General features: G+C 40.1%; 2 protein-coding genes and 1 long non-coding RNA gene across 6 annotated transcripts in view; 2 read left to right on the forward strand and 1 right to left on the reverse strand.

Moving 5' to 3' along the window:
* LOC126755389 (phospholipase D2) overlaps nt 1-681 on the forward strand; it is a 35,734-nt gene extending 35,053 nt beyond the window's left edge. For all 3 annotated transcript variants that reach the window (XM_050467931.1, XM_050467930.1, XM_050467929.1), the window contains one exon: nt 133-681. In XM_050467931.1, the coding sequence (XP_050323888.1) occupies nt 133-234 (102 nt within the window). In that variant the 3' untranslated portion in view covers nt 235-681. The remainder of the gene's footprint in view (nt 1-132) is intronic.
* LOC126755401 (uncharacterized) overlaps nt 1-21,939 on the reverse strand; it is a 143,413-nt gene extending 121,474 nt beyond the window's left edge. The window contains exon 1 of the long non-coding RNA XR_007666482.1: nt 21,904-21,939. This is a non-coding gene — a long non-coding RNA (uncharacterized LOC126755401). The remainder of the gene's footprint in view (nt 1-21,903) is intronic.
* LOC126755387 (zinc finger protein jing) overlaps nt 2,022-27,984 on the forward strand; it is a 311,572-nt gene continuing 285,609 nt past the window's right edge. The window contains exons 1-2 of one of the 2 annotated variants that reach the window (XM_050467925.1): nt 2,022-2,339; nt 12,457-16,992. In XM_050467925.1, the coding sequence (XP_050323882.1) occupies nt 15,185-16,992 (1,808 nt within the window). In that variant the 5' untranslated portion in view covers nt 2,022-2,339; nt 12,457-15,184. Of the gene's footprint in view, nt 2,340-9,136; nt 9,396-12,456; nt 16,993-27,984 lie in introns of those variants that run through there. The other variant, XM_050467926.1, reaches the window with a different exon arrangement.

The raw sequence follows: 27,984 nt of genomic DNA on the forward strand, positions 1-27,984 counted from the left end.
GTGATGTATTTTTTTTCTGCATACTGAAAATAATTTTATCTCTAGCTAGTTTCTAATTATCAACAAAAGTCTATATTTATATACAAATATGTATAACACCGCTTAATCATATGTTTTCACATCTATTTTCAGGGTTTCCTAGTCAACCTGCCATTGGACTTCCTCGACAAAGAGGTGCTAAAACCGCCTGGCACCAGTAAAGAGGGACTCATACCGACCGCCGTGTGGACGTAGTCTCAGACCTGCATTTACGCTGTTAAAAATTTGCTACAATGTATTTATTACTACTATTTTTATAATTTTAATTATTATTATTATTATTTTTACTATTTTTGTTATGATTACTTCAATTATTATTCTAATTTTATTATTATTACCATAACTGTAATTAAGAAGCGTGAAAATTTGAAAAGTTTAAAGTGCTTTATTAGCATGTAAGTGTAGCATAAGCTTAGCTTAGCTTTGTTGACTTTATTATTTTAACATTTCAATTGACAATAGATCTGCACTTTTAAATTAGACTATAGTTTAGCGATTACACTTATTTTTCGACAGTATTTTAGATCCGAAGATATTTTACGAACGTCTTTTCCACTGTATACTACTTGTCATAGATTTTAATAAACTATTTTTAATAGTAAATCAAAATAAAATATCTAAGACATGTCATAGAACCTTGTATTTTCGTCTGAGGTTTGTTGATTAAAAAGGGAGTGGCAGGAGCGCCAGGCTACAGGCGACCGCCCATGGGGCTCTCGTGTGTTAAGCAAAACGATGCAATCCAGCAAGTCAGTGGATTTGATGAAATGTCTGATTTTTTTCAACTCCGCCGAAAAATATCTATTAAGTTGCTCAAATGGTTGAAGGCAAATGCTCAGGAAGCTGCTCTTTCATCAGAACTATCGGAATCGAATCACTATAACAAATATGTAGCTGCCATAGAAGCCGACCGATCAAAAGTAAATTCTTGTGTGGAAAATTTTTATAATTGATGAGACATATTCACGAATTTGACATTTTTATTTGTGAAGGATATTATAGCTTCCATATAACTGAAGTTAACGTTTTTTGTTGTATAATACTGTCAATATTGGCAGTGATTCAAATGAATCATCAGCAAAGGAAGCACCAATTCGCAAGTTGTTGGAAACCGGATTTTAAGTGAACTTTGGAGCCAGGACATTGATCTTAAGTTGTTCAAATGGTTCTGGATCTATTTCCGCCTTAAGATTGACTCTTCATTGTCCAAAGAACTCTCTAGGAAATGGCGTATGTAGCTATAATACTGAAAGATAAGTCCATCTTCTACAGCGACCAGCTTCCAATAACGATAATATCAAGAATACCGCTTCGCCTTTGATCACTTTCTTCTACTCCTGCATCGTTAGAAATCCTCTTTTTCTTTAATAAAACTATTTTATCCACCAAAATTAGAATTTAAAACAATTCAACAACTTCGCTTATCACAAATAATTAAAAAAAAAACAGGGAGATCATCTAAATTACGTTTTAACCGGTAAGCTCACACACAGATGTCGCTAAATAATATGCGGAACCCGAATACCTTGTCAACATTGCCATTTCCACTTTGCATTAAACTTACTCAAAATTCCATTAAACCAGAAAGCAGCATTAAAACAGTGCAAAGTAAACAAGAGAACGCAGAGAATAAATGCTACGCTCATCAAAACAATTGGCAACGAGTAAGTAAAAACAAAACAAAATTAAAAGAAAAAAACAACTGCAAACACACTGAGGCGTGCAAACAAGTATGCGCGCAGAGCGATAACAACAACAGAGCTTTGCACTAGTAGCAAGAAGAAGCAAAAAGTCAAAAGCAAATATACAACCGACCAGTAGCGCTCACGCTACCGAAATCGCTCGAGAGTACACCGCCAAATGTCAACGAATGCAACGATAATAAAGCGACTGTCGGCAGCAGAGAGAGTGCAATAGCAGCGCTGGCAGCATTGTAACATTGCAAAAGCGCGGTTGGCTGGGTCAGTTCGTTGTCTCGTTTCGTGTGGTTAGGAGTCAAATTGAATCGAATGGCATTGGTAAGCATCGAACAGAGTGTTGTGTGCGAATTTGTACGGATTAATTGATAGAATAAAGTGTATGTTTGAGCCGAAATTGTTTAATTAAACGGTGCAATCAATGGAAAACAGAAAGTTTGTGAAGTTTATGGAAAAGTTAAGTGAAGTTAAAGCAACGCAAAATGTTGTGCAAAAATTGTATGCGGGCGTGAAAGCGAAATGAAGTGCAAGTGAATTTGCGAACAGCGAGTGCTGCGAGTAAAGAGAAGTTGTTGCGAGCGGAGGTGGAGTGCGACGAACAAGGTAATGTGTAAGAATTTCGGTAGTTTGCGGTGGTTTAGTTTTAGTTTGTAGTAAGTAGTTGGATATTTTTGGTGCTTTGGTGACATTCTCAAATGAAGTTAGGGCTTTCGTGATATGCTAATGATTGTTTGAGGTGATTAGATGAAGGCTTGGAAATTGGCCGTAATCAATATTGCTGTGTTTAGTTTAAGCAATACAAGTTGCTAATAAAATTTTAAACAACTAACAAGTTATGAACAAAAAGTGGTGCATTCCAAGCGTCTACACGCTTAGCTTTTAAGCGAGTAAACCGCCGAAAAGTTAGAAAACTCTATATGTAAGCAACTACAAACATACATACTTACAATACACACACACATATATACACGTAGGAATGTAAATAGTACATAAATTACTGACCTGCAGCGACGAAAAACTTCTTTGCTGGTATACATAAAAGTTCGCGTGTTACTATCAAAATAAGCATCCTTGTTTTTGTTATTGTGACTTTTGCTCGCTACATGCTGCACATTCTCGCTGTGCTCGGTATACTTGTGGCATGCATGCAAGTTGTTGTTCTGCTTTGTGTCGTTGCACTGCCATGCTTGTAAGTTAAAAAAATACCTCAACAACAACATCGACGACTACTATGCGGATGACATAGGAAGTGAAACGTTAGTACGAAGCTCATCACAGGTATAATAAACAACAACAAAAAGCGAATGCCAATAAGTAAGGCAATGACAATGAAATGTTCGGTTGGCGAGTTAGTTCCTTTGCTTCGTATGCAACATGGCAGCAAACAACCTGCCACAAAGGAACTGCAATAATACAATAATATAAGTATGTAGGTGTGTGAGGACAGTAGTTGCTGACAAGCGGTAGGCAGCAGTTCTTAAGCAGCGCAAAACAGCTGAGATGAGGCAAAGCGACCTAAGCGAAAAGGCTATTAGAACAAACGAAGCCATAAATAAATATGTATGTATGTAAGGACGGGTGCGCAGCGAATGGCAAATAGTTGGTGTAGAAAGAGTGATATGCACAAGAGGTGAATAAAAGACGTCGTATGCAGTCAAAGGAGACCATGCAAAGCGCTTGTATGCAAATGTGTGACTTTGTGGTCTATAAGGAAGACATTTGTAGGAATGAAAAAGATGAAGACAAAAACACAAATTGCATAAATGACAGGTAGTTGGACTTCCGAAATGGTCAGAAAATTTATAAACATATACATAAGTATGTGAGTATGTGATTATATACATATATTTTTTTAAAACTCCGCTCAGCTATAAAGTTAAAATTTTTTAACGAGACGCGACCTATAGCAAGCTCATTTAGCAAGTTGAGGTAGTGATCTGGCAATTTATAGCAGTCCAATTGGGATTATTCGTGACCACGCCAGTAATCAGCATATTTATCTAACCTAACCTAAATGATTGGTCGGTCGTGGCTTCAAAAAACGTATTCATAATTTTTGCAAATACAGTTGAACTTCCATAACTCGAAGTTCTCCATAACTCGAAATTCTCCATAACTCGAACTCTTGAATTCAAAGTAGAAGTTAAATTGCATACAAATTTCCTTCCATTACTCGATGTCTCTCTAACTTGAATTTTTTGTGGATTGATTTGAGTTAAAGAAGTTCTACTCTATGTGCTTACGTAATGATAAAAATAATGCGCTCAAATCGAAACAAAAAATTTAAGAATTATTGAAAATTCTTTAGAAAGCGTTCCTGAAAATGTTTTTTTTTTTTTGTATTTTAAAAATAAAACCATTAAACACTTAAGCACACTGAAAGACAAAAAAACCCTTAATTTCTCCTATACCTCATATACTGTAGGACACTTCAGTGCCACATTTCTTATAAAGAGACCTTTGATTTGATTTTGGTCGCTCAATTTGTATGACAGCTATATGCTATAGTAGCCTGATATCGGTGGTTCCGAAAAATGAGCAGCCTCTTAGAGAGAAAAGGATGTCTGAAAAATTTCAGCTCAATAACTCGTCAAAGAAAGAGCTTTCCACACTAGAACTTTATGCCGATGGTTAAGTTTGGATGGCAGCTATATGCTGTAGTGGTCCGATGTCGGTGGTTCCGACAAATATGTAGCAGCTTAGAGAGAAAATTATATGTGCAAAATTTCAGCTTGATATCTCGTCAAATGAAAGAGCTTTCCATACAAGAACTTCATACTGATGGTTCAGTTTGTATAGCAACTATATGCTATAGTAGTCCGATAAGGGTGGCTTCAACAAATAAGCAGCCTCTTAGAGAGAAAAGGATGTATGCAAAATTTGAGCTCAATATCTCGTCAATTGAAAGAGGTTTCCATCAGCTCAATATCTCAAAAACTTTGGGACTAGTTCGCGTATATACAATATATACATATATATACAAGTCGGACATGGCTAAATCATCTCATATAAAATCTCAAGACCATAAATAATATGGGGATAGAATAACCAAAAAGTTCAGTTTTTCAAACGCAGGAAATGGAAATGAAGCTAGAAGCAGCAAGATCATTTCCTGTTAGAGGGTTCTAGCAAAGTATGATCGAAACCTAACTGAGGTGGCTTCCTTATGCAAGAGGTTTAGATAATATTGTATCAACTAGAACCTTAAATCTTTAAGTCAAAGTTTTTCTGCAACGTTTCAGCAATGTGAAAAAAGAACTTTGCATAATTACTAATACATTCCATATTGAAATCCGAAAACTGAAGAAATGAGAAAAATCAGAAAAAAACACGTACAAAAGCTTGTCTTGAGAATGTTGGCAAAGTGATAAAGGAGCAACAAAAACAAGAAATATGCAAAAACACCAACAGAACGCGGTGTGCAAAAACCACAAGTCAATCAAAACAAAACAACAAAACATAAGAAGCAAAAATAAAAACAAACAGCTAAAACTTGCACAGCTGCTTTTTGCCAATGCAGCGCACACAAACACGCTCGCATACATACATACGCAAACCCATATGGATAACAAATGTAACAACAAACAAGTAGTATTTGCGGATAAAGAAAACACAAGTCGCCAAAGAAACTCACACACAAAGCAAAATGTAAACATAAAGCAACGAAAAAAGCATGGCAAACGCAACAAGAACAAAGACAAAAGAAAAGGCAAAGAAAAAGCAAAATAAAAAGCATGCAAAAGTCAAGCATATATAAAGATGTATGTGTGAGAGTCAATACAACATTGAAAAAAAGGTCTATGAAAGCAAGCCTCCAAACAAAGTTTGACTCCAGCCAACTCGGTTGAGTGGCCAAGAGCAGGCAAACACAAAGAGCGCACGCAGCTTTGGCAAAGAGAACGCGCCACTAACGCTGCGCTGGCGTTTAAAAATAGCACGCAAATGGCAATGCCCTTCTATTTCTGACTTCCCTGTCGGAGAAAAAGGCAAACAAACAAAATTATTATTATATTGGCGTCGCGCACACAACAAAAGTGTGTGATGAATATGCAATACATATTGCAATAACAACAAGGCCAGCAATAGAAGAGACAACAAATACGCAAGAATCGGTTGCATCACTCGTCGGCAGCAAGCGTAGTGCAACGCGTCGCTCCGTGCGAACCACGACGACGACGACGAAGACGCGAATGAGGCGAGCAACGAGACGTATACGTAATATTATAATTGTGTTGGTTGCGTGCGTGTGTGTAGGTGTGTTATTGTGTTGGGGAAGACGCATCTTGACAATCTTCTGTAATAAAAGCACGTGTTGCCTACAAATATTACATTAGCGAGTAAGTCAAGACGACGGCCAGCGCGAGCTAAGAGTGGCGGTGGGAGTCGAAAGAGTAAAATGTGGAAAGAGAGCGAGCAAGCAAACACACACTTGAATCTACAAATGATGGAAGTAAAAGGCTTTGGCGGCAAGCTTGTTTTTTGTGTTAGTTGGACACTAAGACTGAGAACAAACACAAACAATGCGAGACAAGTAAAAAACAGCTAAAAGAAAATAGTTAAAAATGCTAATTTGATGTGGTAATAGTTTGACAAACGAAAAGCTTGCTTGTGTGTGTGTGCCTGGTAGAAGCGTAAAGGCTATCAGCAAGCAAATCATAGTCATTCACGAGTTAGACAAGCGTTTTGTGTGGGTTGTCACCGAGGGCTTGTCGACGAGTGCCGATTAAATGATTGTGTGCGGAAGGTCTTCCTCGTTTGATATTTATGATGTTAGCTGATAGCAAGTGCTTAGCCGATTGTGATAAGAAAGCCTGCATGTTAGTGCATGCGTTGTACGCGCAATGGGTGGTTATGTTCGTAAACCTTAGGGGGTGGAGTAAATTTCAAGATATATACTTTCCCCGAAGCTCGGTTTCTTTTCGCGAACGAATTTCAAATTCTTCGTCTGGTTGTTTCGCCCGCTTAGTAACTCAGAACAAACATTTGTGGGCCGGTTTTAATACAACAGGTCAATGGAAAAGTCTCCGGCTTGACGCATAGATGGCACTATTAGAATTGTAAATCCATACGACTTTTCCTATCGGATCCTTAGTTTGGGAATTATGTACATATTTAATTTCCAGTGAAGCAATTTTTATTATTTTGAAGAAAAAAACTGATAAAAAGGAATCGCGTTTTGATAAAATTTGCGAAGGAAAAAGCGGCCACGCTTGAAGAAAAAGAACCTGCGATTTCACCAAGACAATACTCCGTGTCAAAAATCGGTAAAAACGATGGCAAAAATTCCTTGAATGTGGCTTTGAAGGGCTTCCGCATCCTCTGTATTCTCCAGATCTGTCTCCCAACGACTATTTCCTGTTTTCAGATCTCAAAATAATGCTTGCTGGGAAGAAATTTGCGTCGAATGAAGGGGAGATCGCAGAAACTGATGTCTATTTGGAAGCACAATCATTTGAAAAAAATCAATTTAAAATTTGTTAGTTAAAAATTAAAGTCATCTGTCTAATCTAGTAAAATATCCTAGTACAACTGAACCAAAAAAGTCAAAGAGTATACTAAAAGTCTGACCTTTGCAGTAGAAATATATTCCAAACCCCATCTATACTAAAAAAATTGCATACATAAGAATATTAATATGCTTATAGTATATAGAAAACACACAGAACAACATAGCACAATGAAAAAATATATTAAAATAATCAAAAAAACAAAAAACCAAAGAAAGAAAACAAGAAGCGTAAGAAACCGCTTTGATTGCATATTTATCAGCATTTGTTTTGTTTACATGTTGTTGCTTTTGTTATTATTATTTTATTATTGTATTGTATTTGTTGCGCTGTTGCAGTCGCAATCATCGTATTCGTAGCCGGTCGCTCATCGTTCTCCAACATCGCCAACGCCTCGATAGGCCTTCGTGCGTTCCATGCTTTGACGAGCTTGCTAGTAAAAGTGTTCGTTTGCGCGCTCGTAAGCTTCTTTTTTTGTTGATTCTTGCCATACGAGTACAACGCACTCGACATGTGAGCTAAACGAACTCTAACGACCATGCATTCGTTGCTGGCGCTCGTCAAACGCTAACGTTGACGCTAGCTGTACGCTGATTGCGTCTGGTTGTGTGGTTTTTGGCGCTTTTTCGTTTGATTTATGTATGTTTTGGTTATTTTCCGACGTTGCCAGAAGTCGGTTAGAGTTTTTGGGGAAAAATTAGAAAATTTGTTAAAAATTATTCCGAAATTGAAGAGAAGTAGCAAAGTTGGGCTAGTATTTGATATATAAAGTTGTGAAATATTACCGGAAATCTAGTATTTTGCTATTGTATGAAACTTAAGAGCTCGTTATCTCGTCCAATTTTCGACAGTTGAACTTCAGTTTCCACATTTCAAAGGCTTACATATGTTATAGGTCGGCTTAAAGAAGCTTCTCCGACAAGTTATTCAACACAGGTTGGGCTAATATCATACCCACTGATCGTTAATTTGATTATTAGAAATTTCAGGCCCTAGAGTGGCTTACAGGGTTGATTTACAGGGAACCCAAAATCGGAAAATCGCGTATGCTGGAAATGTTCTGCGGGTAATTTTGGACAAAAGGGTCTGAAACGGTTTCGAGCCAGCACTTTTATAGACGAAATTTTTAGGGGTCATAAAAGCTTGTTCGTCAGGTTTCGAACTATCGATATGAAATTTAACACCTAGCTGCATATTGATATTTTATTGCTCATTGATCGGAATCGTACAGATCGGAAAACTGTAACACATATCTCCCACAAAAACGATTATTCAGATTTTTTAAACTTAATCTTAAAAATCGTTGTCTCGAAACCGGTTGTAGACCAGTACTCTCTTAAATAAAGTTGTACAGAATGAACCGGAAAACATTTCCCGAATACATACATGAAAAAATCGACCCGTTCTAATGTGTCCTCCTAAACCAAGTGTTCTGGACTCTTAACATGTGTTTATTTCATATTTACATGTACTTCTGCCATCTGGCAACTCCAGATCATTATTAGCTACTCGCATAAAATATGTAACCGCATGTGAGAACGCGTCAAACATCGCGCCCGCAGCGCTGAAACCATCGCGGCTAACGTAAACGCGTCACCAACCGACGCTGCAGAGACCGCAAAACAGGCGTAGAATCGCGCACACGATTGGTATGTGCAAAGCAAACGATCGAAAGTATATGCTGGCGTAGCTTACGAGCGCCGCCACAACAGCGACCTCGTGCAAAAATATCACACGAACAAACGGAACGAACACAATGAGCTACGATGCCGCCAAAAACAAAACTAAAGCGCTCGCTAGATTAGAGAACCCATCAACTGGTGGCGCACGAATCGCGTCGAACTGCGAAACAGCAGCGACAACAGCTCAGTCTTCAATGAGCGTTCGCTTTTTGTGTTACTCCAAACGGCTGTTGGTTGGGCACGCCACGCACGCGACCGTACGTCGAACACACCGAGCGCGGAAAGCTACTTGAGACGTAGCTCATACTTGGGCTTACTGCAAAAAAAAAGAAAACAAAAAACGCTATTAAATATTTATTACGATTTAAGTGCTTGCAACTAACTAATGGAAGCACAACGGCAACGCAACGGAAGTGAACGTTGAAGTTGAAATGACGACGAGTGCAAGAACAGTGTGATGCACTGCAAAGGTGCGTATGGGAGTGAGATTAGGTGTGTGCCGCAAGTGAGGGCAGGGCGTGAGAGCGTTTGAGTAGTAAGAGTGTGTGCGCGGCAGAGGAAGAGCTACTTGAAGCGCAGCGAGTTGTGCGACGGCAGCGGAAATGCAATAAGCTACTGCGAGGCCAGAGCTTGCAAGTGTGTGTGCGTGTATATGCGTGAGTGCGTGTGTGTAAGTGCAGCAAGGTGGCAAGCAAACAGGCAGGTGCGTGCAAGAATGCTTGGAGAACGCGTGCAAAATGCAGTGTGGGCGCGGTGAGCGGCGCGTGCAGGCGATAAATGCGATATACTAGTAATACTAAAGCTCAGTTATTTACATAACGGTGTTTGTTTTATGTACAACAAAAAAGAGTGCAACAACATTTGATAGCAATAAAAGGAGCAAAAATGAAAAGTGTGTGTGTGTTTACAATATTTTCAATAGAAGTGCTGAAAATTCTCATTTATAAACATGTGTGTGTGTATGTTTATGTATGTCAATAAGCAAGCGTTCAAGTGCCGCAGCGAAATTCACACGATTATCTACCCTTTTATTTACATATGTGTATAAATAATTAGCATAAACAGCGATATGATTTTCATTATTGTGTAACCAACAACAAAACACATACATACAAACAAATATACATGCATATATACAATTACAATGCTTGTAGCTACCGTTTCGCTTACAACAGCTGACCACCAATCGTCACTATCGCCGCTTTTTTTTTGTCGTTTTTCCACACGTATTTGTTGTAAAACAAGTGTTAAGCAAGCGCATACTTGACGCTCCGTACAACAATTGCAACAACAGCGTTTATGGCAAGCAAAAAAACCAATAGAAACACACTTCTAACCATACGAGGCGGGCGACGTGCTTGTAAAGCTCGCCGTGTGACTCTCAGCCAGCAAGCGGCTTGTGGCTCGCTCGCCTAACGACACTTGCACCAATTCACTTGATTGCTATAGCGTCCGATCGACCGATCGACTCGTCGACGTAACGACCGACCACCCGTTTGACTCGTCGAGGTTCGTCCAACCGACCGTTTGACTCGTCGACGTAACGCCCGACCGTCAATGCGACTGACTGTCTGACTGCACGCGCACATTGATTTGCCAGTGAGTTCGTTTGTCGCCGATTGGCCGATCGCTGATAATACTGTCGTCGCCGTCGTGGAATACCGGCGACGCGTTGTGCGTCTCCATCGGTGGCTTTGACTGATCAAACAACTTGTTGGTTGGCGTTAGACTAGCATACGCTTTGATCAAAACTGGTGTGCATGCGTACGTGCGCAGAAACGCAAGCGACATAGCAGGCGCGCAGCAGTTATGGGCGAAGAAGAGGCAGAAAGAAAATGTGTAGTATACATACATACATATATGTATATTTAAATGCCGATTTCAGAAGGTTCAAGCTTTTTAAAATTTGTGAAAACCATGAAAAACTTAAGTGTTTTTATAATTGTAGCATTACAATGTGCAAAAGGATAAAAGAGAGGACACTTCGTTGCTACAACATCCATCTCTGAAGTACTTTTGCAAGCTTCTAAAGCCACGAACTGGCGCTTGAATCGTCTTTGTGTAGAAAATTAGTTCTTAAGATGCCTTCCTTACAAATTAGGACTGCATACTCGTTGTAAAGATAACGGCCGACACAAAATTAGGCTGCGCCGAAGCTATAAAACCCTTCACAGGCGCATTTCTTATTAGATCGATTAGTTTGTATGTTTTTACCCTTGCGCTGGACGATAATTCGTATCAAATTTCGTGAACAAATCTCGTCAAATAAAACAGTTTTCTATACAAGGACCTAACTTTGATCGATCAGTTTGTACGGCTGCGATATGCCATAGCCATATTATTAGGAAGAAACGAATGAACGTATATATAGACGGACAAACAGATGGCTTAGTCGAAAGCACGATATGATTTTCCAGTATATTTTTCTTGATGACGAGTTTCCGAACACTTGTTTTCACTTTATTAGCGTAGACACAGTTCTTCCTTTTCGCTGTTTGTGCTCAATTGGAGACACCAGGTCCTTCTGCACCTGGTTTTTTCCGACGGAGTGGAGGTCTTCCTCTTCTTCCCTGGCGAGTACTGCGTCGAGCGCTCTCTGAGCCGGAGTGTTTTCATCCATTTGGACGACAAAATCTAGCCAGCGCAGCCACTACCTCTTAATTCGCTGATTCTATGTTAAGGTCGTCATATATCCCATACAGTTCTTCGTTCCATAAATCTTCCGCAGGACCTTTCTTTCGAAAACTCATAGCGCCGACTCATTAGATGTTGTCATCCTTGCTTCTGCGCCATACAGCAGAACGGGGATGATGAGTGACTTTTAGAGTTTGGTCTTTGTTCGTCGTGAGAGTTCACCGTAGGAAAATCAACCATCAAGGATTGGTATGCTAAGTTTAGACGTCGTGGTCGCCCAAAAGAGGTTGTTACCGAGGAAAATAAGAATGAATGAAACATGGCTCTATTATTTTACTCCGAAGTCCAAAGTATATGATTTATTTACTAGCTTGCAAAAGGAAGGGCGATCAACAGCGGCTATGACAGAAAGTTATTGGATCGTTTGAGGGACGAAAGCACCGAAAAACGAACGCATTTGAAGAAAAAGAAAGTGGTTTTTCCCCTAAAACAATGCACCGTAACACAAATCAGTAAAAACGAGGGCAAAAAATCCATTAATTGGGCTTCGAATTGCTTCCGCATCCATCGTATTCTCTAGAACTGGCGCCCAGCGACTATTTCCTGTTTTCAGTTCCCAAAAGAATGCTCGCTGGGAAAAAATTTTAGTCGAATGAGGAGGTAATCTCCGAAACTGAGCCCTATTTTGAAGCTAAAGACAAATTGTACAACAAAAATGGTATAGAAGAGTTGGTGGTTCCCTATAATCAGTGTATCAGCCCTGTAGGGAACTATGTTGAATAAAAAATGTGTGTTTACTGTGGTAGTCCTTTTCAATTGACCTGTTAATTATAAAATAAATTTTCGTCAAAAATTAATCTTTCAACACTAACCAGTCTTCCATCTTTCTACTTGCAGATAAAAATACAAACAAACGTTTAATTATGTGTTCAAGCTCAAGATGTGTGATGGCTATAGAAATTTGAATAATTCATAAAAAATAACAACAACAACAACATACGCGATCATTCATGTTCATTAAAATGCAAAGCAAATTAATTTTGCCTACGCTAGTACAACAACAAGCGGTGGTCAATATGAAAACAACAACAAAAATTACTTAACTAATACTATATACCAACACCACAACAACAACTTGCCAGCATATGCATACACGTTTCGTATAAATTAAGTAAGATTAAGTGCGCGCATTGAAACAAGTGCGAAAAATAAAAATAAACGCCAACAACAACAACAAACAGTCAGTTGCAACTCAGCGTGTAAGCAAAAAAAAAATCGATTACCGTAAAATTTATGCGTTCGCTGACGTTTTGCGAACCGTTAGAATTTTTCACACGCTCAGCGCGCTGACAAAGCGCTTGCACAGGCGGCGGCGGCCACAGGGAGGCAAACGCGGCGAACAAGAAGTTCTTGTGCGAAATTAGCGAACTGACCGACTGGCGCGCCAGCGAAGCGGAAGGCGAGGAAGTGCCAGCCAGCAGCTAAGTTCATTCTAAGTGCATTGGCGGCCATTTACGACGGCCAACAAAGAGCCATTGTGCACGAGTGTATCACAAGCCGCTTTGGACCGACCACGTACCGTGTGCTGGTAAGCGCTTGTGTGTGTGTGAGTGCAGTGCAGTGCATATAGAAGTTGAAATGCGAAAAAAGCAACGCGAACGCGCGAAACCGGTTACTTGTTGCAGTTGTATTTGAACCCTTCCGTGCAAAACATAAATAAATAAATAAAAAAAGACAAAAAAAAAAAAAAAAACCGAAACAAAACAAAGCAACGAAACGAAAAGGCAGGCAGCAGGTTATTAGGCATCCGCAGCCGCAGCCGCAGACGCGCGGTGAATTTCGGAAATTCACAAAGCACGAAAAACAAAAAGCAGCAATAAAGAACAACAAAAACAAACAAAAAGACGACAAAGAGCCCCAGAACCAGTCAGAAGTTAAAAGTTGTTTGCTGTCAGTGAAGTCAGTGCAAAAAGCGAAAAGCACTAGCACAACAACAACAACAGCGACAGCGCAAACGAGCAGCCACTGCAGTGCACGGCGCAGTAGCAGCGGCAGCAAAACTAGCAGTAGTGTTGGCAGTGGAGCAGTAGTGGCAATTGTGGCAGCACAACGGCAACACCGTGCAAGCACAAAGCAGCGGAAATCGAAACTGAAACGCAAATAGCGCGAACAAGAGGAAGCAGCAAAGTTAGACTCAACGGTTTGGCGCATGCAGTAGCCGACGGCAAACGCGTCTGTGCAGCAATCAAGCCAGTGTTGCTTAACTTTGTGGGCGATTGAAAACACAGAGTGTGTTTTTTTCGAAAATTCTGTGGAATATACGAAATAAATTGAATATTTGTGTGAAAATTTGTTAGAAAATACTAAATAAATTGAATATTTGTGTGAAATTGCAAGTGAGAGGTGTGTAAAAAAATACAGTTATTCATAAAATAACGGCGTGTAGTGGCGTTTGTGCGCAATTTCGTGCTAAAAAAGTGTAGAAACAGAAAGTTTGAAAAAATATTCAAAAAGGTTTTTGATACGATTTGCAAATAGTTTTGAGTAAATATAATTAATGTGAATTTTTTGTTGTACTAATGCGTCAACTTTTTGAAAAATTAAAACGAAGCGCAAATATTTGAAGAGGCATAATTTTTATGAAATTTGTGCAGCGATTTTGCTGTTGTGTGTTTTTAAGCAAAAATTTACGTTAAAAAGCTATGCAATGAAGTGTTTGCGGTGAACATTTTTTAAAATTGAGTGTGCGGACTTACTAAGTGCAAAATTAGAAAGAAAATAGTGAAAATTTTCACGAACTTTCACAAAAGTGCAAAATTAAATATAAAATATTGAAAATTTTTAAAAAAGAGAGAAAAATTTTAAATAAAATATTGAAAATTTTTAGAGAAAACGATAAAAGTTAAAAAAAAAATATTGAAATTTTTAAGAAAAACGAGAAAAATTGAAAAGAAAATATTGAAAATTTTGAAAGAAAGCGAAAAAAATTAAAAATAAAATTTTGAAAATTTTTAGAGAAAGCAAGGAAGTGCTAAAATTTTCTGTTAACGCATGCGCAGAGAAATAAATTTAAAAAAATTAAAAAAAGTGTAAGTTTCGAATAAAGTGGCAACATTTTTGTTGCAGTGTCGGGAAACATAAACTTTTCCATTGATTGCATACAAAACTATACCCAAAATGATTGCTTAAAAACAGGAGAAAAATCAGTTCCAATGCATGCTTATAAGAAATTAATTAATTTTGGCTAAAATTTATTCGCAAATCCGTTGAAAATGTGTGCGGGGTGTTAAGTGAATTTCGGTAATTGAAAAAAAAAAAAACAAAAAAATAAAATAAATAAATAAAAAAGTGTGGAGAATTGTGCTAATTAAAAAAAAATTGTGTACAAAATATGCCCTGCAACAACTGGGCCTCAGCAACTTGCTAGCATAACTCACTGGCCAACGTGCATCAAGTGGCAAAATGACTGCAGCGTGCAACAAACTCACTTCCGCCTCAAATTAATATGCAAAATGCGAAATAAACCGAGCAGTGTGTGAAAAGTAAAAAAAAAAAATTATAAATCCCGTTAAGCAAATAGTTGTATGTGTGTAGTGCAGAATTAAGCATAAGTGTCATTGAAACAATGTCTGCCACTTCAAAGACAAACATAACAACAGACAGCGCAAATGATAACGCCAACACTACTGCCAACAACAGCACGTCCCACAACAACAGCAATAGCAGTAGTGCTAGCGCAACTCCAGCAAGCAATAAATTAGAAGTTTCAACAACAAATAGCCACAACAACAACACTGCCATTAAAAATACCTCAGCAGCAGCCAGCACAAGCTCCACAAGGCAGCCAGCCGAAGCCACCAACAACGTTGCGCCGCTACTTTCGCTCTTCGATCAGCTCAAGAATAGCGCCAATCTCAATAATATCAAATGCGGCAACAACAACAACGACATCGGCGAAAGTAAACTGAAAGCACCCAAGAATCTCACCGATTGGCGTAGATTGGCCGAGGATGATAGCAGCAACAACAGCGCGTCCAGTTGTAGCAGCAGCAGTGGCAGCGATAGCAGCATTTGCAACGCCGGCGGTACAGCAGCGAGTATTGGCTTGCATGAGCGCACGTTTATAGACTCTTTCCAGCAGCAGTTTGTGGCCGCTGTTTTAGGCAAAGCCAGCAGCAGCTGCAACAATAGCAGCAACAGCACACTAAAGACAATCAAAAAAGTTACGACACCAGTCACTGCCAAATTGGACCATGCCACAGCGAGCAACAGCAATTGCAGTAGTGTTAGTGTAAGCAAAATGCATGGGAAAGAATTCGAAAAGTCGCCTGCCGCAAAGGAGCTTACGCTGGCGGCAATTGCCGGTGGCAGCAAAGATGCAAAAGATGCGGAGGCATGCAACAGCATTTTAGATCTCACTTTACAGCCCGCCGCCAAGCGTAATATGTGCTTAAGAGCGCCGACCAACAAAGGCAAGGCTGAAATTAAAGCCACAGCCACTGCCACAATCGATGCAAGCAGCCATGCCACAGCGGCAGCTGCATTATGTAAGAGCAGCGTGGACAAGTTAAGCGACAACACCGCCAACAGCCCGTATGGCAGCAACGCTGATGCGCGTGTTGACAGCAAATTGTGCAACACCACCACAAACGCTTGCAATGCCGTTAATCGGGCGGTGGGCAGTGAGAGCGAAAGTGCCAGCAAGCATGGCAACAACAAAAGCAATAGCAATGTTAGCGAACACAATAGACTGAGCCACGGCAATGCTAATTGCGTGTCAACAAAGCTGAGCGGCGCGAGCCAACAACAGCAAATGCAACAACCACCACAAAAGCAAATAAAATTCCCCATGCCCACACTGCCACCGCCCTCGTCGGCGGTGAGCGCCGCAGCTAAGCCCGCTGTCGATAGTAAAAGCCGCAAAAGCAATAACAATACAACAACAACTGCAACGGTTGGCAGTGTCGGCATTGTGCGTGGCACTAAGCGCGCAGCCGGTGCCGCAACAGAGGCTGATGCAGCTGCCACAACCTCTTTGACTAGCTTCACTACACCGGCCTCTGTGGCACCGCTAACGGCGCATTACTTCGCGCTAACCAAGCGACAAAAGCAGGCGTCCACGGCTACAACAACAATGAACAATTCCGCACATTTCTCCACCGGTTTACTAAGTGATCAACAACAAAAACGATATATGGACAATTTACGCGCTTTACTCGATTCGGATAAGCTAAGTTCGGTTTACGCGCGTAACCAGAGCGGCAGCGACCTCAAGTCTGTCGTCTATTCAGCGCTCACGAGCGCTTTATGCGGTGGTAACAGTGCTACGGCCACAACAGCTAGCAAGCTGTTGGCAGCCGCTAATCAAGCGAAGAAGAAACGCAAGAAGAAGCGCTGCACGGATCGGTGTGATTCATCGGAATCTTCAGACAGGTGAGTCAGAGTTAGATTTGAGAGATTTGTATTTCATTACTTGGATATAATAGCGCTTTTAGTACGGTTTGAAGAACTGCGGAAATGTAGTTTTATCTTTGCTCAGTGGATGCTGACTTACTAGAACTGGTGTTTTCAATAAACTGCACAGCCTAATTTAAGCTGTTAAGCTCTCCTTCGAATGTATGTTTTTTGGGGCTACCTGGGGGATACCTTCCAATCCATCCTTCCAATTTCGATATTAGGTCAGTGCAATTAGTCTTCAGTTTATCGATTGTGCGCTCAAGACAAGTGAAGAGGTGTCTAGACTCCTTATCTCTAGCACCAAGTGACTTTGACTGATTGGACTGGTTTGGGTGTCCGGGCACTGCGATATTGCTGGAAATTGTAAGACAAATGTGCTTTCTAGGACAGGTACTTCAGTCTCAATAACTACGGAAAGGGACGGGTAAGAGCTCCGTTGGCTTCCTGCGGTTTGCTACTGGATCGGTGGGATTCAGAAAACCTGCTCAGCAAGCGTTGGCCAGCTTTCCTCAGGTATGCAGTCGCAAGGTCCTTCTGGCCCGTGGTAAATCGGGAAGGATCCAGGGAGCACTTCGCTCTGACCAAGGTTTTCAAGGTTTCAGTGGTTGTAGGAGTTCTAATTAGACACTGTCCCATCGGGATTTAAGCAGTAAGATGGAAGATGGTTCATTCCATCATTTGAATACTTCCTTATCGAATGTCCCGATTTTGCAAAATCGGATCGGATCTCGTACACTTAGCCAACCAGACGAAATAGTAAAACTAGAAATGAATCAACTTAGCAGATTTGTGATAGGTTCAGAGCGCTTTGCAGCTAGTGTTCCTAATAATCTAAGCGTAGTCCGTCAGCCATCTACCCTAACCTAACCTAACCAGACTATCTTAAGCTGTCTCTGTGTCTTCCCACTTCATATACTTTGATATAAAGTAGCAAAATATCAAATAAAAATGGATCTCTGTCTCCTGGAAAGCAATATTTGTATGCAGGATTGGAGTATGTTCTGAGATAAGCGAGAAATTGACTGCTGATTGAGTTCTTCAGAGCTCTGTATTCTTCGGAGTATAGCAGAGGGTTTCATAGAGACATTGTCTTGGGCTTTATGTTTCTAAAATAATTACATGAGGAACAGATCAGATATCAGGTTGCACGAAACAGGCAGCTAGGCGCTTCTAAGGTCTGTTTAGAGTTGATGAAAATATCTAGAGTCTTTAGGGTTAGGCATGTGTCTCGTCTGTACTTAATATACAACTAGCTACAATATAGATGTTGTATTACTTTTGTACTTACTCTCTTTCGCTTCAATCCGTTCTGTACCAACTTCAAATAACTCCGGTACTGCGTATTTCACAAGCAAGATTTTTGTTTTTTTTTTTCGAAAAAACTAACTCCGCTCGCTCTTCTTTCCATAAATTTAAAACCTACACATTTTCTTCCCTCAAGTGGCAACGCTGCGGAAACCTGTTTGCCGTGCACAAAATAAATATTAGCCATGACTTTAATGGCACTAAAGAATGACCAGTCAGCCAATCGCCGAGCACTCAATGCAATATATTTTTATTTATGGCGCATGACTGTCGATTTCCCGTGAGAGTGTTTACAAATTTTTGTTTTCCTCTTTGCTTTTGCTCCAAATTTTACGAGTTCTTGCAGCAGCTGGTGGGATTAGCAGGCAAAATGTTTTGAAGATAAATTCTAATAGAAGTTGCACATATTTTTCAGCAAAAATATTTCAGCTGCTTTCTGCTTAGTGCAATCTAAAACACATTTAAATGACTGGGAATTAATTGCATTTGTTTTGAAAGCAATAAAAGCAGCAATTAAGGAGAGTGTCAAAATAAAGTAGCAAATAAATAATTCTTATTTACTTGCTGCAGCTTTTCAAAGTTGTAAAATTACACTTCAGCATAGAAAATACTTCAACGCACGCACTGCACCACACCGCTCACGCTCATAAACGCTCGACGGCGCGCGGTAGTGCGGAGACTGTGCTCCCCCATATTTATGTCGGCACTCAGCAGCACTCATTTCCGGATGACAGCTTGCTATCGGCCGTGCTTTTCACTGCTTGTTGCTGTTTTTGTTTTCTTTGCGCCTTGCGCTGTTCGGCAGCATCATTATTTTATTGCATATGAATGTGTGGGCGCTTAATGTACGCTGCCGCACGCTGCAAACTGCATTTATTGCAGCAAATCAAATTGGTTGCGCATACGCCCCGTCAGCCGCACACATGACACTCATGTGAAGTGAAAAAAATCATATGTGCATGTTGTCTAAGGGGGCGGGCGCGCACTGTTGTCAATTTGTTCAGTCGACACGTTGACAAAGTGTCTGTTTGTGTGTGTGTGTGTGTGTGTGTATTTACAGATCTATTGAGTTGATATACAAATTGCATGCTCACGCTGGCACAGCACTTCAGCGCGTTTGTCTTGCTGGCAAATGTCGCGCAGACAACGGACCCAACCCAGCAGTCAGCCCACCAACCGCGCCATTGGAGTTGCTTTGGCTATTTATCTGCAACGCCTACAACCCTTGCAATTCGCTCGTTTGTGCGCTTTAATTGCGGAAATTTGTCTATAATTAAAAATTTTGTCATAGAGGCGCAGATGAGATGTTGCATATATGTATGTGCGAATGTCAGTGGGAATTGAACTGCAGCAAAGACGGGTTGAGTTGGGAAATATGTGAGCTCATTTGGTGCAGAAGTGAGTTGGAAAAGCAGTTAGAAAACGGGTTGGATGACTTCAAAACTTACTGAATTATAGTCAAAGTCATGATGCCTTTTCTAATCGCAAAGTCTTTGGCAAAGTCATGATGCTTTCTTATCGCACCGAGTAATCACTCAAGTAAAATTGAAAAATGTTTGAAGCTGAGCTGAGCTGCAAGGAGCGCATTGGTGTCTTATATTGCTGTAGAAGACGGTACTCGCTTCAACGGTAGTGGCTTGGCTGTACGAAACCTTTTTGTTCTATTGTGTATTCGTCTGGTGGAAGGCATTCGAAAAAACTACACTTGAACACTCGTACGTTTATAAAGAGCGACTCTCATCGGCATCTCTGGCACTTAATTCCATTTTAGACATAGCACCCGTGGACATTGCCGGCTGGTGTATTGCTGCGAAGTGCGCTATAGGGCTCAAGGAAACTAGGTATATGAAGGGCTAAAAAAAAACGAACCAAAGTCCTCTCCTGTTTAAACTGCATTCCGGAAAACTTAGATCACTGCTTCGCAGAGGCCACTCTTGGCGACTTTTTCTTCGCTCACATACCGACGAAGTCGCTGAAGAAGAGACGCAGAGGACTTTTTTATGGATGGCTGGAAGCTAGGAGTGAAGGTTGAAGGGGGAGTTTTCTATAAGGCGCTCTCCGTCGATCTTAGCCTTAGGTTACCGGACCACTGTAGCGCTTTTCAGGCAGAAGTGGCTGCTATCTGGGTGTAGGTAGACGTACTGCTATGAAGTGCAGTCCTTTTGAAAGAAGTGCGCAATCATTCCGGCAAAAGATAGGAAATATTAGCGCTGAGTTTGCTTACTGTTTGCTCAGATCAGCCAAAGAGTGTCTGACCTCATCTGTAATAGCAACAAGCTACTTTATTCTCAGACTCGTGTGAGTGTCCAGACACAGCGGAAACGCAGGGAACTGTAAAGTCGATGAGATAGCCAGAAGGAGCACTCTGGTTCCACTCACATCTAAATGAGACCCGGTTGGATCTCTGTTAGCTTCTTCCGTTCTAGCAGTGAACCAATGGACCCCGCGAGCGCTTAGTAGACGCTGCTCGAAGAACATTTACTGATCTACTTGCCCTGAGCAAAGTTCATCCTACCATAATCGTAGGAGTTTTTGCTCGACACTGCCCACTAGGTAATCATACGATAAGAATAAAAATCATGTCGGACGCTAGTTGACAAAGTTGTATGGGCAGGTTGAGGTGGAAGCATCCAGGCATTTTGTCCTCCATTGTTCCGTGTTTGCAAAACTTATGCTGAAACTTCTTTGTCCCAAAAAATTTGCGACAGGCTCAAAATCATTGGTCGATTTGTAAAAGTCTTATGAACCAGTATATGGCTGTTTTAAAGGTAGCACCTCGGATCAACGTTTGAATCTATTCAAGTGAAATCCTTCTCAAGATCGATCTCTTAGCCTAATCTAACCTAACTGAGACCCACTTGCAGCAGGCAGCAGGAATGCCTCACGCTAAGGTACTACTGAGAGGTTACAACCTTGCAAGGCTTAGAGATATGATCAACCTCCCCCAAGATAAATTCCGTCTCCTTGTCGCGCTGTATACAGGGCACTGCAAGCTCAGAAAGCACTTGTCCAACATGGGCATATTCTCTTGCGCAAAGTTCCAGCTTTGCGATATGGAGCAGGAAACTCCAGAACACCTGATACTAGATTGCCTAGCAATTTGCAAGCTCATTCATCTCCGTGGCCAGGGATCACATAACCTCAGCCGCGCCCAGCAAGCTCCTGGAATTACTCAAAGTGCTGGACCTTTGTTAACCATATGTGATAAAAGAGAGGTCGCAGTGCAAAACCTCAATTATTTTCTTTCTTCTATCTACTACCCGATGCCTTGAGTTCAATCATTTCAAGACTTCTAACCACTTCTAGATCTTCAGCTCACAAAATTCCTCACAGTCTCTCTGTCGTAGTGCTGGCAACTGCGCTATCCATTGGTGTAGAACTAACTCAACCGTGGTTGGTTTGTTAAAAAATGTTTGCTTGTCGCCTATAAATTATTTGCAGCTTCTCAAATAAATCTGGTTACACGTTTAAAAGTAAATTTCCCAGACCATGCATTCTTGTTGGCACTTATCACTTGAAAAATGCCATAAAAACTTTGTGAACTCCAGCGCAAGCAACGGCACGTTCAGCGCTTATGTGCACAGATGTACTTACATACACACATACACATGTATTTATGTGGGTTTATATAGCGATATGCACATGTGCAACTGTGTGCTTCGCTGGTGGAGCGTTGCGTGTTGTTTGGTCAGCTGCTTTATCGCTCAACATAAGTTTTGAAAAGAATGTTGTTGTTGTTGTGGTTTTTGCTGCACCGCCAAATGCATTTGTTTTTATTGCAATAAATTTGTTGGCGTATATTGTTTTTAGCACGGCGTATGTTGTTGTTGTGGCATTGTTGTTTTTGTTGTTGCTCTACCGTTCGCAGTGCGCTATCTCAGCACATTAAATGCATTTGTTGGCTTTACCATTTTTGCAAGCTTTTCTACTTGCTTGTTTTTGTTGTTTTTACTGCCAATTGTTGCAGTTGCATTTTCCTTTTTTTCGTTTTTCAGTCAAAGTCGCTTTGCGTGAATTCTTCCTGCAACGGCAATTACTTTTCCTCTCAAGTATCGACATTTATTAATGCCTTAGTGTTGTTTTAATTGTTCTTACTAAGCGTTGGACGATGTTATGTGTTTGTTGTAGTTGCTGTTGGGAATGTTGCTAAATATGTTTTTGCTGTTCTTCGCATTGACTTGATTTTTTCCTGCGCTTTTGTGCTCTTTTGCCCTTTCTTAGGTCCTGTTTCGTGTTGCGTATTCAGTATTGTTTTTGCTATTTTGTTCTTCACGTTTTGTTGCTGGTTTTTGTAGATTTTGTTGTTGTTGCGTTTCTTTGTTATTCCTGATTTGTTTGTTCGGTCTATTCACGAATCTGCCTTGCTTTCCTTTGATTGTTTTGTTGCCTTTTTTAGTTGGCTCTTTGCTGCTTTTTTCCATTTGTGGTTTATACTAGTTTCGATTTCTTTAGGTTAGATATGGTTTATATAAGTATATAATATTAAAAATAGACTATAAAGTTTTCAGTAAGCTTTCTGTCTACATAGGTATAATATGAAATTCCTGAAGAAACTTGAACTTGTCTTAAATTCCCTTGATACTTAAGGCTATGAAATAAAAAGTTGGAATCTATTCATATGCAAATTATATACAGGCTGTCTTTATGAATTTGAGTTCTCTTTAGAGAGCAAGTTCATCTTAACTGTTCAGATATATTCTGCCTTACAACTATAAAATATGAACAATATTCATTGAATATGTACCAGCGGGTGCATACTGGGTTCTGGGAAACGAAATAGCTGATGAGGTTATCAAAAGTGCCATCCGTCTGGCTATCGAATTAGAATAGGAAATACGGAAGTCACTAAAAACAAAATACAATGAAACTTCCGAAAGTGCTGGTAGACAGATTAAGACTAAATGGAATGGCTTAAGAACATATTCTGCATGCTTAGATTATAGCAAGATCATATCAAGAGCCCAGAAGGAAAACACGCAAGCTCATACGTTTTCGAAAGGACTTCAGGACGGTTGTTGGTCAAGACACACTCATGATTGATTGATTAATAGACGAGGAATGCATGGAGACCTTAAGTCTGTTGTGTCCTCTCCGAAATTCCAAAGATACACCTACCCTCAGCATATTGATAAAGTCCACTATGCTGCTGGGTGCTAGCGAAGCGATGTGATCTATTTGGAAATATGGATCCAAGGGCTTTAACATGTATCTACAGACTATGCAATAAATTAGGAGGTGTTCTGGTGTTACAGGCTCTCTGTCGCAGAACCATAAATTTCCGCAAGAAGCTAGGCCTATGTTGTGTAAGTGTTTCTTCAGCTTTCAGTGGCCAGTGTAGAATCGGACCAGTAGCCTGAGTTTATCCCTAGGGAGGTCGATTGCATACTTAAACCTGCTGAGGTGTAGCCCCCCAATAGAACTTGGCATAGCGCATGTCTTATAGTTGTTGGCAATACCTCTCTCGGCCTACTCCTTCTTCCTTGTCGAGCAGTTCTTTTATGGTATGGGAACTCATTCCAGTGATGGGTTCACGTCTTATCATGTTAGTGTATGCTTCGAAGCAAACAGGTCAGAACTTACTGGCACCACATACGAGCCGTATGGGCATCATTAACGATAAGACATGTTGAAACTGCTAAAAAGTAGGTATGAGAGAGATGCTGGAACATCTCATATGATTCTATCCTGCATTATATAGAACTGGTCTTAAATATCTAGAGGCTTCGCAGTTCAGGGGACTAGATGAAGTATTCAAATTAGATTAAGTCGCTCTTAATGTTCGCAAAAAGCATTGACGTGCTGTGTGACGAATACTTAGGCTCAAACAAACTCTAACTCCATCTGGCATTACTAAAGACCCAGTAGGTCGATGTTACCTAAACTAAAATATAACCAAAAGTGACCATTCGAGAAATTATGAAGAAGATGTACTAAAATACACAACCCGAAGTTTCAGACTGAATCTGTCATAGTCTCATAACCAGATTGAGAGTTTATTAGAGACCGATTTAAAAGTTCCAGTTCAAGCTTAAATATGGCTTAGGTTCAAGATTTTGCGAAGTTTTGTTCATAATCTAAATGGTCTTTAGGACCTTCATTGTAGAACAAAATAAATTCTATAACACAATAAAATAAAATCTGCTTTTTCGCACCAGTGACGGAACCAACTTTCATACAAGAAAGTTTAGAACTTGGGTTTCCTGTTTCTTCCTTAGAAGAAAACGAATAATTTTGTATAGGTACAAAAGGGGTATATAACCTATCACTCGGTGTGTTCGGTATCATCCTTCAGTATCATTTTTCGCAACAGAGGCACTGGACATGGACAGCTATAGGTCCCATTGGTCTTATGAGAACTCACTTGTAAAGCTCAAATTGGAATTACATACATTTGCAATACATCGAGGAGGATAGGTATCTATGTATTTATATGTATACTAAAATGTATTTATGTATGTATGTATATTAGCAAGCAATGTAGATGAGCAAAAAGCACGACACACAGAGCACAAAGGCATACTTTGCTGTATGTTGCAAGACTTAAACATAAACACACATACACACCTACTAGAATATACATACACACTTCTAAACAGCATACCCGCTGTGGTGGCAGCGCTTACTCGCTGTCGGTTGGGGGTCATTGTATTGCAACAATGGCGATGGCGTGGAGAAGGTCCCTGACTGAGGCTGCAGACGACAACGACAGCGAGCACATAGACGTCGGCAGCGACGAAGAGCCGCGCTGACGACGGCTATTGTTGTTCTATTTAAGCTACGTGATTGCTATTGCCGCCGTGTACGTTGTTCTTGTTGATATTTATGTTGCTGTTGCTTGCAACTTTTTCACTCTCATAATTTCTGCCTTGCCTTGCAACATACGCGCCGCACACTCGCTAATGTGTTGCTATGAACTTTTATGCGCTTTTGTTATTATCATTATTTCGCTCGACGAGCATCTTAGTGTTTTTGTTGTTGTTTCGCTTGTTTTGCTTTTGTGCGCTACATTACCTACACACACACATACACACACGTGACTTTTCTTTGAAACTCTGAATGACTTGGTAACACAAAAAAACGGCAACAAACAACAACAAAAATTAAGAAAATAAGCAGCAGCAGCGGCAACAAAGTGAAGAACGTGCCACATAGCAAGCGAGTGAAATGAATTCATAAGAATGCCGTGAAGCACGCTTTCAGGCGCAAAGCAGGGAAACGCGCGGTAGCGGGAGTTGAAAGCAAAGCGGCGCGCTGAAATGAACATATACGAACTTATTTGCTAAAATATATGTATAAAGGGTGTATTTTGAGAGTTTTAGCGCTTTTATTATGAATTGAGCGGGGAAAATGAAAGAAGTTTGAAATGTTTTGGTTTGCTTAGTTCGCAAAATGTCTGATATTTAGTGTTAAAATAGAATTTTGGGCTTACAGTCGGTGCTGATGTTGCACAGATTACAATTTTTTGAAAAATTTTCGCCAATTTTTGCACCGGAAGTAGGTCTTGGTGCACTAATTTGAAAAACGGCTTTCCCCTTACTATATTATATACCTTCAAAAGCACCCTGTATAATATGTTGCTGCTTCCCTGCCCGCTACTAGCACTTGAGGCTTTAACATTTCCATGCAACATGCCGCTGAAGTGCAACACTTGTACGTTTTCTGCTACAAGCGGTAGCAAAGCAAAGAACAATGAGCACAGCAGGCAAAAGCAACAACTACAATGCACAAAAAAAGCAGAAAAATGAAAAGTAAGCATAATAAGTGAGAACAAGCGTGCACGTATGATATAATACTCTACATACATATGTACATACATGGCGATGTAGCTAAGACTATAAGCGTGCATTTCGTGATGATAAAGCCAGTTGAGCGGTGCAAGCAGCCGAGCGCTTGAATTGTTTGCACACACGCTAGGGGCGCAAGAAGCGCTGACGGGCGGCGGCGAGTGCTGGGGAGGCGTAGCAATGTATGCACGGGGCTTAGTTACGGCAAACACGCCTAAAGTGGGCGACTGAACGCCAAGAAAATTGCTATGATTTAATGCTACTGCAAAGTTGCTCGCGTTTGCTTTGCATGTCAAGCGAGTGTGTGTGTGTGGCGTATAAATTTATATGCACAAATTTAATGTATTATATGCTCGACAGTATCAATTTAGCAAATTTAGTGGGAGGGGCATAATATTTTGACCAAAATGCGTTGACAACTGTGTGCCCTTCATTATATTTTCTGAAAAATTCAGCTACAAACTCTTTTTTATAGTACGGTTTCAATAACAGAACATACAAATTAATTTATTTTGAAACCCATTCAACGCTGACAACCTGCTTACCTGCCCCAAGTGGAGTTGCAGCACATTTTTTCTCGCTGACTTCAAGCATTGCCATTTGCTCCCCTTGCAGTATCGCTGCACTTGAAACGCTTCGCTGCCGTTTGGCGCTGCCCTCACAAATGCGGGTCGGTTCGACTGCTTCCATTTTTCTTTCTTTTTCTATTCATTAACGTTAACTAGTCGCGTAAGTGAAGTGGGTGTGGAAATGTGCAAATTATGGCGCCCTTTTGTGAGGCATAAACATTTTCTGATTTATTTTCAGCGCGCACCGTGGCGCTCCGTAAGCTTTTGTGCTGTTATTTTGCATTTTTCTCCGCTTTTTTAATATGAAAATGAAGTGTCCACTTGTATGCAACAGCATGATGCATTAATTATTTAAAATGGGGAGCGTGAAGTGCAAAGGGAAGGCGCTAAAAGAAAACTTAAAGCAGTGAGAGTGAAGAGTTTGCTTTTTCTTAGAAGTTTTCAAGAAAATATAGGTGGATATAGATAGATATGTAGGTAAAATGGATTATTTTTCTAAAATTATTTTGGTTTAAATTTTACGTGGAGGGAAAACCAAGTTGTAATCGGCAGCTGAGTAGCCGGTTCACCACATGAACACCCTTCAGGTATTTGCTTGATTTGCAAGAAAAATTGCAAACAATTTGTCAACCAGAGGCACTTACTTCAAATAAACTATTCTAAACATTAACTTAGGCCGTGTAACTGCAGTTCTTGCTATATATTTTAGGAGAGCTCATGTAAAATTATAAACTGGAAAAGTCTCCAGAAGCATTATTAAAATATATACAGGAAGTGAAACTCCCCTTAAGCCTTGTAACAACAGCTCTCGCAATATATTTTAGGAGAGCTCATGTGTTCCAAAAGTTCAAATTTTCGTTAATGTTATTGTGTTCCAAAAGTTCAGATATTTGTTAAAGACTAAATCATAAACTGCAATAAAATATGTTATAACTGCCTGTATAGATAATAAGATGGTTTATTTTCTAAAAATATTTTTTTTAATTTTACTTCGAGGAAAAAATTCTAATCAGCTTATGAAGGTTGGTACACCATATAATCGGACTTGGCTTATATGCTTGGTTGGAATCAAAAGTATGAAAAAAAATTTCAGAGAATCTTATTTATTTGAAGTAAACTATTCTAAAACTTCCCCTAAGCCTTGTAACCGCAGTTATTGCAATACATTTTAAGAGAGTTAATGTGTTCCGAAAGTTCACATTTTCATTAAAGATTAAATTATGGACTGGGAAAAGCCTGCAGCAGCAGTAATGGTCCTTCTTTTATTTAAATAAATGCAGAAGGAGAGTCGATTTTATATATCATCTTAA

Source organism: Bactrocera neohumeralis, chromosome 4, assembly GCF_024586455.1.
Source record: "Bactrocera neohumeralis isolate Rockhampton chromosome 4, APGP_CSIRO_Bneo_wtdbg2-racon-allhic-juicebox.fasta_v2, whole genome shotgun sequence".
Taxonomy (NCBI): Eukaryota; Metazoa; Arthropoda; class Insecta; order Diptera; family Tephritidae; genus Bactrocera; species Bactrocera neohumeralis.